The following is a 15,574-nucleotide window of genomic DNA, read 5'->3' on the forward strand; positions in this document are numbered from 1 at the left end:
TTGATAAGTCACTTATTTTATAAAAATATAAGCAAAGCTAACTTCCTGCTGACAATTTGCCATTGGACACAGCTGGGTAAGAAGGAGGAAAAGTGTGGCTCAGGTGAACTTTCCCTTTATAACTTGTCATAGACTCTTCGGACTTGTATTTCCTGGGAAACCATTTTAATTTTGTTCCACCGGTGAACATCATCGAAGACAAATGTTCATCAACTGCCTTCTGGGTACAAGCTGAGAACCACCATTCATGGGGTGGGGTGTATACAGGGTATGCTATTCCACTGTTCGGTTATCTTAGCACTTAGACTGTGGACCAGGTTGTACAGTGGCTTCTTGCATATTTGCAGGAGGGAGAGCAAAGAAGTTGAGTCACCAAGTTGGTGACTACCACCGGCCCCAGAACCCGTTTTTCCCTACCAATGTATGCACCTGATATGTGAGGGCGCTGGCATGAGACTTGAGGGGTGGGCAGAGGGGAGCAGCCTCTTGGTGCTCACAGCCAGGTTAGAGAACCTTACGTTACTGCTAGTATCTGAGTAGGGAGCATCAACTCCGGGGACGCTGCTGCTGTCACTGTCCTCTGAACACCCCAGTGGACATTAAGTAGCACGGGTTCAGAGAAGGAAGGGACCACTGTTAGCTTTGTAGAGAGTAGATGGGATGGGCTTACTTACAGGAGAGGGGCGGGAGGTTAGAGATTTGGGAGGAGGTGGGGACACTGGAGAAGGAAGAATGGAGGAAGCAACCAGGTTTATTTGGTCTGAAATGGAGACAGAGCTGTGAAAGTTGGTCAGAGCCAGACTGTGGACCCTACTGAGTCCTATATTTTAGGCCCAGGTGGTAAAATGTAACATGTAGTTGGGTCTCCTCCTATCCTAAGCTCCTGAGAAATGAGAGTAAATGTCGGCCTGTCATTCAGGACTCTGTAATGTATTAGGCCTAATACATTCATTCATCTAGTGTTTTTTGTATTACATAAAATTGATATTGGTTGGAGTAGCTAGAAGTACTATGTTGGCGGTCCAAGGACATTTATTATTATTATGCCTTATACCATTTGCACAGATGCTTGGTATAGATACCACGTGATACAAGAGGAATGCCTTCCACAGACAAAAATCCAAATGATAAAATAGCCCGTATTTGTTTTCTGGAAATAAAATATTCCAGCCCCCTCTGAGGGTTAGAAAATGCTCGCTTCACTGTCACAGTCTATTTATTGACATGAGGTTCAATTTGGTGCGTCTCTGGGAGGGATCTCCCAGAGGAGAGCTGGGAGAGCTCTTCCCAAGGAGAAGCTGATTTGACACCCAAAGAGATAGTATCTTTAGCCTGTGTCCATCCATACTGGTGCTGGGATGCTGTCTGCAAAGTCTTCCCTGCCGTGTGGAGCTGGGGGACAACAGAACACTTGGGTGTTTAGCTCCTGAGCAGAAGTGGTGGCGTGTTGGTGCCACGTGCCCAGATGCTTTCCTTCCCACCCCAGGTTTGTTTCCAGTAGCGGAGCAGCTCCCAGCGCCGCGGGTGTCCCGGTCCGTGTGTCCTCATTCCCTGTGCTGCGCTGAGCCAGCTGCTCCCGGAGACTGATGAAGTCAGATATTCTTGCCAAGCTGAGGGGGGAGAATTACTCTCACTTATTAACAGGGAAAAACAAGTCCTGGTGTTCTTAGATGTTGAATTTGATTCTTGGCAGATTGTTTTTCTTAATCTTTTTGAACAGGGGTTATATTTACGTGGATCTAAAATTATAAAATGGTATGTGATTAAAAGTCTTATTTCCCTGAGCCCCAGCAGTCCATCCCCCACATGCATACATGTGAAACCATGTTTTATTAAGGTCTTCATATCATTCGTATGAATGCAAACAAATAAGGATGTGTAGTTTGGCTTTCCCCTCTTCCACAGACACATTATATAGGCTGGTCACTGCTCGTTAGAGAGTTTCCCTCCATTGCCTGAGTCTTCCAATAAAGAAACAAAATAAGTTTAATAAAGGTGCACTAACTAGTTTTATAGACAGTGCTGCTTTGGACTGATGGGGAAAGAGCTCTGCTTGGAATTGATTACCAAAAATAATAGTATAGTTTCTGATGAGGTTCTGTGATGACTCTAATGAACCTGGATGTATAAATGCTACTCTGTCTCCTAGAAATTGAAATTTTGAAAAAAACTCAGAGTGGGTGTTCCTTTGGATTATTGGTAATGAGAACTCTTTCATGTGTCCTTTTTGCCTGGAGTCATTTTCACTTCCTGTCACTCTTCTTTTTTTTCCTCCAGCATCTCACTCCCCTGCTCCTCTCCTAAGCCTCTTACCATCTCCAAGGGCTATCGCAGTCACTTTCCTCCTGTTTCTGTGAGCAGATACACTCATGAGATGTGGCCACTTGCCACATGGGCTGATGAAATTCTTCAAGTCCTGCTCTCCACTTAGTTCTCTACAGCACACTGTACTGCTATGCTATGCTTGTAGTAAGAATATGAGGACAGTTGGACAACTTGGACTTCGTTTCTGTAATAATGTAATTGTGGGTGTTGAAATCCTGGAGCATTAAACAAGTTTTTAAAAGATCCATGTTGGCTTGAATGTTTCCCTTGGAATTCCTTTTTTTTCTTCCCCTTAACAAGAGACTGAAGTATTAGACCCTCATCTTTGGTCTTTGTCCCCATTTGTTCCAGATCAGATGGTAAAAATTCCTGGGATTCTTTAGGGACTTAAGTACTAAGTTTATAGAGAATGGTGACCAATGTTTGGGATGACAAGATATGATGAGACTAAATTAACTTTCTGTTTTCTGAAATCTGTTTCAGCAACTATACCAGATCCTGACAGACTTTGATATCCGGTTTTATATGTATGAGCTGCTTAAGGTAAGTGACATTCATAATAAGCAGTGGATTTTTTCAGGTGTATTCGTTAAAAGAGAAGTTTTTGGGGGGACAAAGAGATCTCAGACTCTTTCTTGATACTTAGAGAATTTAGTGAAGTGGGAGTTTTCTTGTTGTTGTTTTTTAACTTACACTGAGATCTCTGTTGCAGGATCTTTACATAGAAACTTTCTCAGTGGAACTGAGAAAGATGGCCAAGTCAAGAGATACTAGGGACATTATACCAGAAATCAGAACCTCCTTCATAGCTTTTATTGGCCCTTGGGTTTTCTTTTTGCTGCTTAATTAATACTATTGGTTTTCACTGTATAACAAATCACCCCAAACTTAATGATTTTTTTAAAAAAATCTGTGGGTTAGCTGGATGAGTCTTTTGGTCTGGGTCACCTTGACTAGAGCACATTGGTCCAGGATGGCCTCGTTCACATATCTGGGATGGCAGCTGGAATACCTCAAGGCTTGTCCTCCAGGGGTTTAGTCTAGGCTGCTTCTTCCCATAGTGGTCTCTGGCTTCTTAATAGCATGAGAGGGCAAAGTTTGATGTGTAAGCACTTCTCAGGCTTCTGCTTGTATAAATGTCTACTAAATGCCCTGTTGGCCAAAGCAAGTCATGGGCCAGGCCCGGATTCAAAGGGTGGAGAGGTAGACTATTTGATGGGAAGAGCATTGAAGTCACAGTGTGGAGGGAATGCGTACTGGGATGGTAGGCATTTTCGGCCTTCTTTATCTTGCCATCTCTCATAATCCCCTTCCCAACCTACTCTTTGGCCCTGACTAACCTTGACGCGCAAGAAGAGGTGATGGATGGTCCGTCTTTCTAGGAGACTTAGTAATCCCAAGATGGAAATTCTGAAACACTAATGGTTGATGGAGGAATGTTTTTTTGGTTTGCTTGTTTGTTTTAGTTTTTTTAGTCTAGGTAAACACTTAGGTAAAGAATTCTAAAAAGCTTTGTAAAATGGGATAGACGAATGGTTCCTAAGTTGTTTGGGGTCATGGATCACTAGGAAAACATATAAAACCTCTCCAAAATGCCTGTATACATATACAGTATTACCTAAAGTCTTATGGGGGTTGTGGGTCTCAATTCAAGACCTCTGAAAGAGTAGAGATGACTGAGTTACTGGCATTATTGAAGAAAATTGCCAAGATTGAGTTTTGATGGGATTGCGAACAGTTGCTTGAACAAAATCCCAAATTAAGGCGAGGCTTTAGGAAGTGGGACTTTGAAGAACTGGCTGTGGGAAGTGAATGTGTTTTCTTATAAGCACTTGCAGAAACCACTTGTCATTGGTACCAAGGTGGTGGATTTAGGTGGATCACTCTTACAACTGATGGGTCTTTCTTTTATCAGTAAGATCAGAAACATGTGAGGGTAGAGCTGGGTTTATCACACCTTTCTCCATGTCCTCTCCAGACCAGAATGAAGGCCTTGGTGGGAAGAGGTTTGCAGTGTTGTGGTCTTGTGAGCTCTCAGGCTTAGCTCCTTTCCTGGAGGCCCTTTCTAGAGAACCCCATGCATTCACCCTATGAGAGCTATAATCCAAATCTGTCACTTGGTTATTTTTTTTAAGTAAGGGGTTAAGATTTTTGTGGTTTTCACTTAGTGCACACCAAAGGTGAAGATTTATAACCCAGCACAGTTGTCCTTAGATCGGGTGAAGACATCCCAGTGGCACAGGTCTTCACAGGCTGGTCATTCAGGTGGTTCTCTGTGTCTGATGTCCCTAGCAGCTAGGCAGTAAAGGCTTGCTTTCTGTTAATGTGGCACACAACCCCAGATGAAGCTTGAAAAATGTCTTTCATGCTTAATGGTCAGATAATATCAGATTCTAAACTGAAATAACTTCCCCAAGGAATCTAAAAGCATGTCAGTAACTCCACAGGGAGTCTGACCAGTGAAGTTGGCAAAAGAATTAATTCTCTTATTGTACTTGTTCAACTTTTGCTTTCCTCAGATGTTTCTCACATCCCAGGTATTATGATCCTAATTAGTTCATTCCTTTGGGTGAAGACCAGGCAAAATAACAGAATCAACACTTGCTAAATTTTCTCTTCGGGTAAAAAAAAAAAAATGGGGATAGGGTAGGGGAAATATGTAGCTTCTCACAAAAATGTAGACGAAACTGAGGCTGAGGGCTATTGAGTCGTTGCTGGGTACACTGTCTGGTCTCCTGATTCGGATCCAGGGAGGTCTGTCCTCAGGAGCCCTGGTTTCAGAAAACATTGCCACAAAGCCACTGTGGAATCTTGCTACAACTGTTTTTGTGAAACAAAACAAAGAAAAAAATTAAATTGAAGTAGAAGCTCCATAAATGAACAATTCTTAAGTGTGCAGGTTTTTGGATTTCACATAAGTAAAACCTTCACCCAGATATATGTGGTACTATGCTGTCCATTATAGTAGCTGTTGCCCACAGGTAGCTACTTAAATTTTAATTTCAATTTAAAGTTCCTTTGCTTAATCACAGTAGCCACAGTTGGTTTATTCAGTAGCCTCATGTGGCTAGTAGCTGCCATATTGGACAGTGCAGATATTTAGAATATTTCTGTCATTGCAGAAAGTTCTGTTGAACAGGGCTGGTCAAGAATTTTGTGAGTACACCAAAAGGTCTCATGTGTCCCTTCTCTTCAGGATCCCCTCCTCTGCCACCAAGTTTAGTTTTGCCTGTTTTAAACCTACATGTAAGAAACATCATACCCTGTGTCTGGGGAAAGCAAGATTTGCTTGTTCCCAGAATACCAATCCTAGGGATCATTTTCGGACTTACGCATTCTCTCCTATGTAAAAATGCCTAGTCCAGTGGTTCTCAACCAAGTCAATTTGGCGATATGTGGAACCACTTTTGGTTGTCACAGTTTGGAGGAGTGCTACTGGCATCTGGTCGGAAGAGGCCAGGGAGCCTCGTAAACATCCTGCCCTGCACAGGACTGCTCCCCACAACCGGGAATTCCCCGGTCCAACACGTCAGTGGTGCTGAGGTTGAGAAACCCTAATTTTGTCCCGAGGAAAACTCTACCAAGAGCACTCAGTGCCGAGCACATAGTAGGTACCACAAGATGATGGATGGCCGCAAGTATTGTTACCCAGGGAATAACATTTGAGTGGGCTGCAGTGCTTTTTGAGACCAGCCAAAGTGCCCAATTTGAAATTTATGAAAATAGATACTATGTTAGAAAAGAATATTTAGAGCAAATTTTTGCATTCTTGAACACCAAAGACAAACTGCCTGAAGAAAAAACGGGCAAAAGATTTGAATCAACATTTGTCCGAAGAAAATAGAGGATGACCAGTAACACCTGAAATGTTCAACTTTGATGACTCATTAAGAAAATACAATTCAAATCCACAATGAGATTCCACTTCAAACCTGTCAGAATGGTCGTAATTACAAAGATGAACCAATGACCAGCATTGGCGAGGATGTGGAGAAAGAAGCCTTCATACGTTATTGATGGGAATGTAGAATAGAGCAGGCATTTTGGAAGACATTTAGGACATTCTTGAAAAGTCTGATGTAAACTAACATACAGCACAGCACATCCACCCGTAGGAATCTGCATAAAAGAAATGAAAGCCTATGCCCTCTCAAAGACCTGTGCATGAATGTTCATAATAGCTAACAACTGGAAATAGCTCTGATGTCCATCGACTAGTGCGTCCGCACAGTGGAGTACTACTCAGCAAGAAGAAAGTAACGGATGAATCTCAGCAACCTGCTGAGCGAAAGAAGATAAAGTGCTGTATATTGTATTTTTCACTTAATGAACATCCAGAAAAGACAAATCCATAGTAACAGATTTGTGGTTAAGGCTGAGGTAGGGGGCAAATGGGAAATGAGATTGATCACAGGCAAGCTAAAGGGAAATTCTTGGGAAGATGGTAAAGACTGGATTATGGTGATAGTTGTACAACTCTATAAATGTGCTAAAAAAAAAAAAAAGTATTGTACAGTTAAAAATCTTACCTGCATATCATTCATCATTTAGGAAGCAATATCCTCCCTTAGAGTAGAAATATGACGTAGTAATATCCTTCCTTAGAGTAAAAATGTAATTTTTTTAAAAAATTTTTAAAATGCTTATTATTTATTTTTGAGAGAGAGAATGAGACAGAGCATGAGTGGGGGAGAGCAGACAGAATCCAAAGCAGGCTCCAGGCTCCGAGCAGTCAGCACAGAGCCCAATGCAGGGCTCGAACTCATGAACTATGAGATCATCATCTGAGTCGAAGTCGGACACTTAGCCGACTGAGCCACCCAGGCGCCCCCAGAATATAATTCTTAAAGGCCAACTGGCTCAGGGATTGTTTTTAAATTATTTTTTTAATGTTTATTTTTGAGAGAGAGAGAGAGAGAGAGAGAGCGTGCGCTAGCGAACAAGTGGGGGAGGGGCAGAGAGAGAAGGAGACACAATTTGAAACAGGCTCCAGGCTCTGAGCTGTTAGCACAGAGCCTGACACGGGGCTTAAACCCACAAACCTTAAGATCATGACCTGAGCAGAAGTCAATGCTTAACCGACTGAGCCACCCAGGCACCCCTCGGGGATTATTTTTGAAGGAAAATACTAATACTAGAATACTTGTTAATCTCAAAAATCCACATGGGGCACTTGTCTAAAACATAAGCCATGTTGAACAATACGTTTAGATACCATTCTTCGTGTCCACAGGGACTCTTGGCGTGGCATTTGAACCCCCTATGAGAAGTGACTCTAGTGGGTTTCCCAGATCTGTTTTTAAACCCATTGAATTAGACTAACAGGCTGATGTATGATTTCTGAGTCTAGGTGGCTGGTAAAGTGTTACCAACTACAAGTAGGAGGAGTGTCCAAAAAGTGTCTCTGTCTCCTTTTTAACATAGCCCCCTTTCCACCAGCTGCCAGCATAGTGGGCAGAGAGCAAGGGATATCTTCTGAGCGTGTTTATTCTCATCTGTTACAGACAGTAAGCTGCACTTTAGGAGTTACTCAAGTCAGGCTATCACAAATAAGAATATGCTTGCATTGGGAATTGGTAGACGGTTTGCTTATTTTTCTCTGTGCTTTCTTATCTAATAGGCTCTGGATTACTGCCACAGCAAGGGAATCATGCACAGGGATGTGAAACCTCACAACGTCATGATAGATCATCAACAGAAAAAGGTACCGTTGCAGCCAGGCAGCAACAAGTCTTTCCTCGGAAGGCTTACGGCCGACCAGAATGCTGGCCAGTACTGAGGTGGTACTGGAGACCCATGCTGTTTTCTTTGGCGGGCTTCTGTTACTTCTTAGTCTCCAGGGTTGCTTTCTACTTTGCATAAGTATAGTACACAAGGAAAGTAGACAGCTGAACCTAACTATAGTCCCTTGTTTATTTTGGTCATGGTTTTCTGGAGGACCCTGCAAAGAAACTACAGCTGATGGTTTCTACTTCATTTAATGACCCTCAGACCAATCTGCCTGGCCTCAAAAGTACACTTAGGTCCCTCCTTATTTTGATATTCAGTTCTGGTTGTCCCTGATAGATGAGTAAATGAATCAGTTACTTAGATTAATGAGAAGCTGGAGCAGCGCTTTGATCCTGGACTGGGGTTGTATGTCCCCAACCCTTTCCGTTGTGGCTAGAACTTATAATGGAAGCTATTAATGATGGGGGAATGTGTTATACATGGAAGTGCTATGGAGACAGAAAGAAAAGCTTAAGTTTTATTGATCTAAAGAGAATGAGAAGCCCAGGATAATTTAAATTTTCAAAAAGAAAAAGCAAATAGGATTTTGAGTGCTCTGCTCTAGAAATGACCTCTTCCACAGTTGCTGAAAGTGTAATTTTTGCCAGTGCGCTTGCTGACATTTTTTGTGTGGCCCATGTAATTGTTAGCCAGTGTGATGGGGCCTGGTTCCAAGGCGCAGGAGTCTAGAACTACATGCTTTACATGTTTGATTTCTGTCATGTTTGTAGCTGCGACTGATAGACTGGGGCCTGGCAGAGTTCTACCACCCTGCTCAGGAGTACAACGTCCGTGTAGCCTCGAGGTACTTCAAGGGCCCGGAGCTCCTCGTGGACTATCAGGTAAAACTGTTAGCCAAGCATCTGTGCATTTGGGGTGTATTGCCTTAGTGCTTCTCCCCGTTTGCTGTTTATTTAGCAGTTTGGATATATTGAAAACCCCACCCAAAGTGATAATTTCAAATTTTTCTCAATGACTTTTTTTTTTTTTTTTTTTGCTTCGAATTGTAAAATATGTGCAAAGGTCACCCTGAAGACTAGAAATTCAGATCTGAAAAATGCGTTTGTAACACCCTTCCCTGACAGGCCAACCTTATTTTCCTCAGATGTATGATTACAGCTTGGACATGTGGAGTTTGGGCTGTATGTTAGCAAGCATGATCTTTCGAAAGGAGCCCTTCTTCCATGGACAGGACAACTACGACCAGGTGAGCAAACACTAACTAGCCCCTCCCTGTGTAGGGGCAGAAGCCGAGAAAATGGAGTACTTTGACAGGGGTGATACCCTTGAGCCACTAAATATCGTTGAGTGCACATAAGTTTTCCTTCAGGGTAAAGAATTTCATGAAATTTTGTCTGTGGTTACCAGGTCCCCAAACATAACAGATAAAGCGATATTATGCCCAACTTCCAGAGTGAGTCTGTGAAGTCACGCACTCCTTGTCTAAATAAAACTAGATTCTAGTCCTTAGGTGATGCCTCTTGTAATCGTCAGCTTCTAGATTATTGTCATAAGTTGTTACCATTTTAAAGGCAGTTTGGAAATTTGCTTTCTGTGAACATCGTGTCCTTGTGTCTGCCGCTGTCAGCCCCCGGCTCCAGTCTGTATCTGGTGTCTGGAGGTAGAGTGATGTGGAAGTCCCCCTAATTCCTTGGGATAGCACCTCACAGGCTTGCAGTGAGCCCTGTGCTCAGTGATTTGGTCAGTTTGTTTTGTGTTTCAGCTTGTTCGCATTGCCAAGGTTCTGGGTACAGATGAGCTGTATGGCTATCTGAAGAAGTATCACATAGACCTAGATCCACACTTCAACGATATCCTGGGACAGTAAGTAAGAGAGAGGGAGAGAGAAAGAGGGTTTTACCCCATTTCAAAAGTGGGAGTGTTGGCTGAAATCGCTGGCTAATCCTAGCAGAATTGAAATACACTTCTTTATTCCCGTGTGTATTTTTTTTAACTTGTTTTTTGAGAGTATTTGGGCAGTGTTTACATGTGTCTTTCGATTATTGTACTTCTCCAAGAGATAGGCTGTCAATCAGTAAAAAATTGAAGACAAAATCCTGTTACAGAAACCAGCTTTCTGGTACAGCATGTGCTTATTTTCGAAAGCTGTGATTCTTCTAGGAGTAAGACTGTTACAGTTTTTCTTGTTCGGTGTAATGGATTTTCCACAAGATAGCAAATTTGAAAGCATATTTTCAGGTACAGTGCAGTAGTGTTGAAAAGTAAATGTGTTGACAATATTCAAACAGTGGTTTATGGAACCTCTATGTTTCTGAGGCTAGCTCTCTAAATATTTCTGCTGAACAACAAAAATAACTCCCATCACCTCTGTGCCTCACCAAAATTGATTAAAAGCCTGAGGCATAAAAAGTGATCTAGAAAGGTGCCACAAACTAAATCAGATGTAGAAGTTAGAGCTAATTTTATTTATCAGTCATAGAGCACAGTTTTTATTTTAGGATGCTGCGAGTGTATCTGTGCGGGGGTGGGACAGGTACCAGCGAGAATGAGGTTTCACAAGCTTGGAATCAGTGCATTATTCTAAGATTTTGTTGGCTTTAGCCCTAATGCGTCAGGATCCTTGTTGAATTTAATCTCAGAATACTGTTGCTTCCCTTTTTTCTCAGACATTCACGGAAACGCTGGGAAAACTTTATCCATAGTGAGAACAGACATCTCGTCAGCCCCGAGGCCCTAGATCTTCTGGACAAACTTCTGCGATATGACCATCAGCAGAGACTGACTGCCAAAGAGGCCATGGAGCACCCATACTTCTGTGAGTCTCCAGGGACTGTTTTCAGGGGCATAACTTACTAAAGGAAAAATACTTCTCTTCATCTTTGAGATCAGTCAAGAGAATTCTAGGTATTTGTATTGAATCGTCCTTAGAATTTGGCCTCATTAGTTCTAGACCATTGAGACAACTTTGCAGTTGCTCTGCAGAGGGGTTTGCTTGTTCACTGCCTTAGCTCCCTCGAGTCCGGGAGGGACTATTCCCTGTGGCCCTGAGCTTATAGATCACAAGTATCTAAAATTTGTTTTCAAGTGTATATATTTGTATGGAAACCTAACCAAAGGTATTCTTCCCTTCAAAAACCAAATAGTTAGTTAAAAGTGAAAGGTGACTGTAGTGTATCTTCAAAGAAGGAAATGAGTTAAATAAACAAAAGGAATTTGAGGAAAGGAAAGCAGGTATGGAAGGACTGCACTAAAATCTCACCTGCGTTAAAGAATTTTTAGGTCTCACTTCAAAGTGTGTGTATGTGTTCAGTGCATGTGGTTGCTTATTGTCTGCATGCATACAGGCCTCCTCACCCCCCACCGATAAAGATGTCTCCAACAAACTTTCCCCTTAATTGTTGGCGATGTGAGATGATTTAGTCCAGGCACAGGGGAGACTGGGGATGAAGGTTACAGGACCCGTCTCTGTTCACTCTCTGAATTGAGAAGAAAACCTTCAGCCTGTCTGTTGCTTGGCCAGTATGCTGTCTTCCCTCCCCCCCTCCTCCCCCTAAGATTAAACAAATCTTACCTGAAGAAAATAAATCTTGAACCTCTTGGCCTGTAAGCATTAGTAGACAGCAAATTGGAAAGGTTTTACCCTTTGGTCTTCTAGACCTCAGACAAGTGCAACTCAGATGTCCTCTTTCCAATTTCTGGCACAGGAAGCCGTTTTTACCCTTTGAGTTAAATTGAACTAAGAATTCCAGTGTTTTATAGTAAGTAATTCGTGATTTATTTGCTTTTCTGAATACACATCTTTTGTAAGAAAAAATGTTTCAAATGACTGTTGCTTAAAATTGATAGGCCTTCTAATGGCTCTTTTCATTCTCCCTTTGCTCCAAAGTACTCATTAGCACACATGATTTGAAGAAATTGGGGGTTGGATATGACAGTATTCAAGGAAAAGAACACATAAGAATATAAGTAGTAATTTTGAACAGTGGGAAGTTAGTGAGTCTGGGCCTCTGTTTTCCATAGGCCTCAGAGATTCAACTTGCCTTCTGAGGGAAGTGTTAGGAGTTGACTCTAAGAGCAAATTCCCCTGATCATTTTTCAATGTCTGATTTTTCTATAACCTTAGATCTGTAATTTGTTTTTATTTTTTAATTTTTAAAAAAGTTTATTAGTGCGGGGAGAGGGAGAGAGAGAATCCTAAGCAGGCTCAACACTGTCAGTGCAGAGCCCAATATGGGGCTCAGACTCAGAAACTGAGCTCATGACCTGAGCCGAAACCAAGAGTCAGACGCTTAACCATCTGAGCCACCCAGGCGCCCCTAGTTCTGTGATTTCCGTTGCCCTTCTGACTCTGTCTTCCCTGTCAGTCTGTCTATGTCACCGTGGAAGGGGTTTTGTCATGATGGTGTCTCCCACACCTACCAGCCCTGATTCAGCTGACTTCTGTCCTGTTTCCTTGCAGACCCTGTGGTGAAGGAGCAGTCCCAACCTTGTGCAGACAACGCTGTGCTTTCCAGTGGCCTCACGGCAGCCCGGTGAAGTCTGGAAGGCGATGGGTAATGCGGCATTGATGCTTGCCAATAAAATCAACCAACCAAACACAAATCTTGAAGGAAACTACAATGTGATAAAAAGAAGTTCTAGTCATTCCTTCTAAATGCAAAGAAGAGTAAAGACCTAAATGTCAAAAAGAAAGAAAGAAATTCCCCAGTACTAGTTACTACAGGGAGCCGCCATTCTGGCAGTGTGACGATGCACATAGTTCAGGATCTGAGGGAACACTCCCTTTGGAATGCATGGGAGATGAGAGACTCGGAGTTGTTGTGCATTTGCGTTTATTTAACAGGAGACCGCTGTTGAATTAACCTGTTCCGTCAACAAGCTCTGAATATCTGACTTCCTATCTATTCCACTGTGGTCTGGGTTTCCTTTGGTGAGATTCAGGCTCAAGTTTTAGCAAAATGTCAGCAGTCTATACTGACACACCAGCCTCATTTACGAAAAGGAGATATTAAAACAGTGACAGTATTTTTTTTTTAAGCTCTTTTACAAATTCATGTTTTATGTATTTTTTTATGACATGAGCTCTCTAGGAAATGTACCTCATCCCTGCAGTTTTCTTCTAAGTGTATTCATTTGGGAGCAAACTGCAGTCACTCTCACAAGGGTCCCCTTTGCTGTCAGAAGGCATCACTTTAAACCTTGTGACGCTGTGTCCAGGGCCGTCTGTCTCCTCAAAAGTTCGATGCAAAGTGCATAACTTGGAGCTCACTGTAACCTTTGTTGATTTGCCTAACCATAAAACCTTGTTGCTGTTTTTTCTGTGTAGCCTTTTTTTTCCTTTTGCAGCCTTGTAAGGAAAGCCTCACCATTTCCCAGCACATACATCCGTGTGTGTGTGTGTGTGTGTGTGTGTGCGTGTGCCTGTTTTAACACACCTCTCTGAAAGAGACTTTTTGGTCACAACCATAGTGAAAGCTGCAAAGTCAGTCTTCAGGCAGGCTGGGGAGGGAGAGAAACATCCTATTAGAATGTATTTAGGAAAGACCTGTTGGGTCAGAAAAATGTATTCTCCCCAACCCCCCTTTTTGCCTCGTTTTATCCTCATGAGAAGCAGTTTCCCTCTGTAATCAGGGTAACCTGCGTTTTTAAGCTCTGAGAGGTACCATGTGAATGTGATGGCAAAGCTGAGTCTTTCTCACTTGCAGGGACAGGTTGTGTGCAGGGCCAGCCCACTCCCAGGGATGAGCAGAGCATCATGCGAGGGGCTTGGTGAGGATTTGGAGCACATAGAGCAAGTATCAACGCTTGGGACCCATGGCACTAGCCTTCATGTTAGCAAAGGAAGCTAGATTCTGCTTTAAAAAGTAAAAAATGTAGAGCTGATGTCATTTTGGGGACTTGTCACCAGTATGCTTTGCAGGCAGTCCCCCCTCACCCCAGCTGCAGAGCCATGCCACAGCTGTGGGAACTTGACAGCTAGGCCAGAGCTGGAGGTGTCTACCTACATCATAGTTGAGGATTTCTTTGTTAACTATTTAATAATGCCATACATTTTTATAAGGTTAGATTGATTGTTTGAAAACCTCTGTTTACATTCCATATTCCAATAAAATCATATTGGTATTGGTAGCAGGTCCTATTTCTACATGTAGATTCTGTTTTTGTTGTTTGGTCGGTGGGGATTTGAAATGCAAATAAAACTCTTACTAGAGTTGAGCTCACGGATTACAACTTAAAAGTAAGACCCCAAAGCCAGGAAATGCATTCAGTTAAGGTTCTCATGCCGATACTACCTGTCTGTGTTGCACATTCTGTATATTGACGAGTCCATTTGTTCAGCCTGAAAAGCCAAGACATGAGCTCTCAGCTGGACCTGTATTGGCACATCAGGCAGCAGAAGCCTTCTGATGTGCCCCTCTAGGCAGCACTGTTGGTGATTATCAGGGAGATGTGCCACTGTGTCTTTTTTGCCCCCCTACTTCTCCCCTTTTCGTCACCCATTCTCTCCCCTTCCACTTTTTTTGTTTTTAGTTGTCTGTCTGGACCAGGCAGGGAGAGCATACTGGAGAGTCTTGGTGAAGTAGCAACTCCATTTTTTCTGTTGGGTTCCCCAGAGGCATTGAAAGCATCTGGAGGAGTACAGTCAGGTGATGTGCTCCGGCCTCTCTCCGTTGATGATTTAGTAGATGCAAACACAATAACTTGCCTGTCTTGTGGCTCTGACACAGGAATCGTTCTTCCTTTTCATGTATGCTTTACTTTTCCACCACCTATGCTCTTCACTTCTCTTCATGCCTTAGCATCGCTGAGTTTCAAAAGCCTGCCCCTTTCTGAGTCTGGTCTTGACACTTAGCTGGCTGGCTGACTGTAGGTGGTTCTTTCCCAAACTGAAGTGAGTCCAGTCCAGACCTTTTCTCTTCTTTCCCATCTCCGTAGCCATTCTGTGTCCCGATGTACCTAGCTCCTTCAAGATTTCAGAATGCTTACCTGGGTTAGGAGATGGTCATGGAGAGTTCAGGGTGTGGGGGGCAGGGAAGGGGAGAGAGGGCGGGGAGAGAGAGAGAGTGTGTGTGTGTGAGTCTGTTCTTCTATTTAGACTAAGCCAAGGTAGATTTGCCCACCCACTATCCTTTTTGATCAGCATGTTATTTCTTAAATTCATCTCAGTAATTTTTATTAGGCATTTTTTTTGCTTTGTTACCTTATAACAGGTTAAAAGTGCCTATGATAAGGACTTAGTTATTTCCTAAAGAAAAGCAAAAAATGTGGGGAACAGGGTAGTGTTACACTATCATCTCAGGTACTGCCTGTGTTCGACAACATAGGCCTGGTATGGTGAGAACAGAAAGTTCCTATGCCAAATACAGATTGGTCTGATTGACCGCAAGTGAGCCTAAGCGCGAGGCTTTGCTTCAGCTGACGGGTCCCATGGCTAGAGCAGAACTGATGGAACGCCAAGTGATATTTTCATCTGCAGTTTGCTTGCTGTTCACTCTCCCCTGGATCATATCAGCTGCCT

At 42.8% G+C, this 15,574-nt stretch overlaps 1 protein-coding gene across 4 annotated transcripts in view; it reads left to right on the forward strand.

The window, feature by feature from the left end:
- CSNK2A2 (casein kinase 2 alpha 2) overlaps positions 1-15,574 on the forward strand; it is a 42,049-nt gene that overhangs the window by 19,347 nt on the left and 7,128 nt on the right. For all 4 annotated transcript variants that reach the window (XR_008293836.1, XM_053211178.1, XM_053211180.1 and 1 more), the window contains 7 exons: positions 2,809-2,868; positions 7,946-8,029; positions 8,826-8,936; positions 9,200-9,301; positions 9,818-9,918; positions 10,722-10,870; positions 12,515-12,608. Coding sequence is in view for 3 of the 4 variants with exons in the window: in XM_053211178.1 (XP_053067153.1) it covers positions 2,809-2,868; positions 7,946-8,029; positions 8,826-8,936; positions 9,200-9,301; positions 9,818-9,918; positions 10,722-10,870; positions 12,515-12,591 (684 nt within the window). In the remaining variant the exon portion in view is untranslated. The remainder of the gene's footprint in view (positions 1-2,808; positions 2,869-7,945; positions 8,030-8,825; positions 8,937-9,199; positions 9,302-9,817; positions 9,919-10,721; positions 10,871-12,514; positions 12,609-15,574) is intronic.

Source organism: Acinonyx jubatus, chromosome E2 (assembly GCF_027475565.1).
Source record: "Acinonyx jubatus isolate Ajub_Pintada_27869175 chromosome E2, VMU_Ajub_asm_v1.0, whole genome shotgun sequence".
Lineage (NCBI taxonomy): Eukaryota > Metazoa > Chordata > Mammalia > Carnivora > Felidae > Acinonyx > Acinonyx jubatus.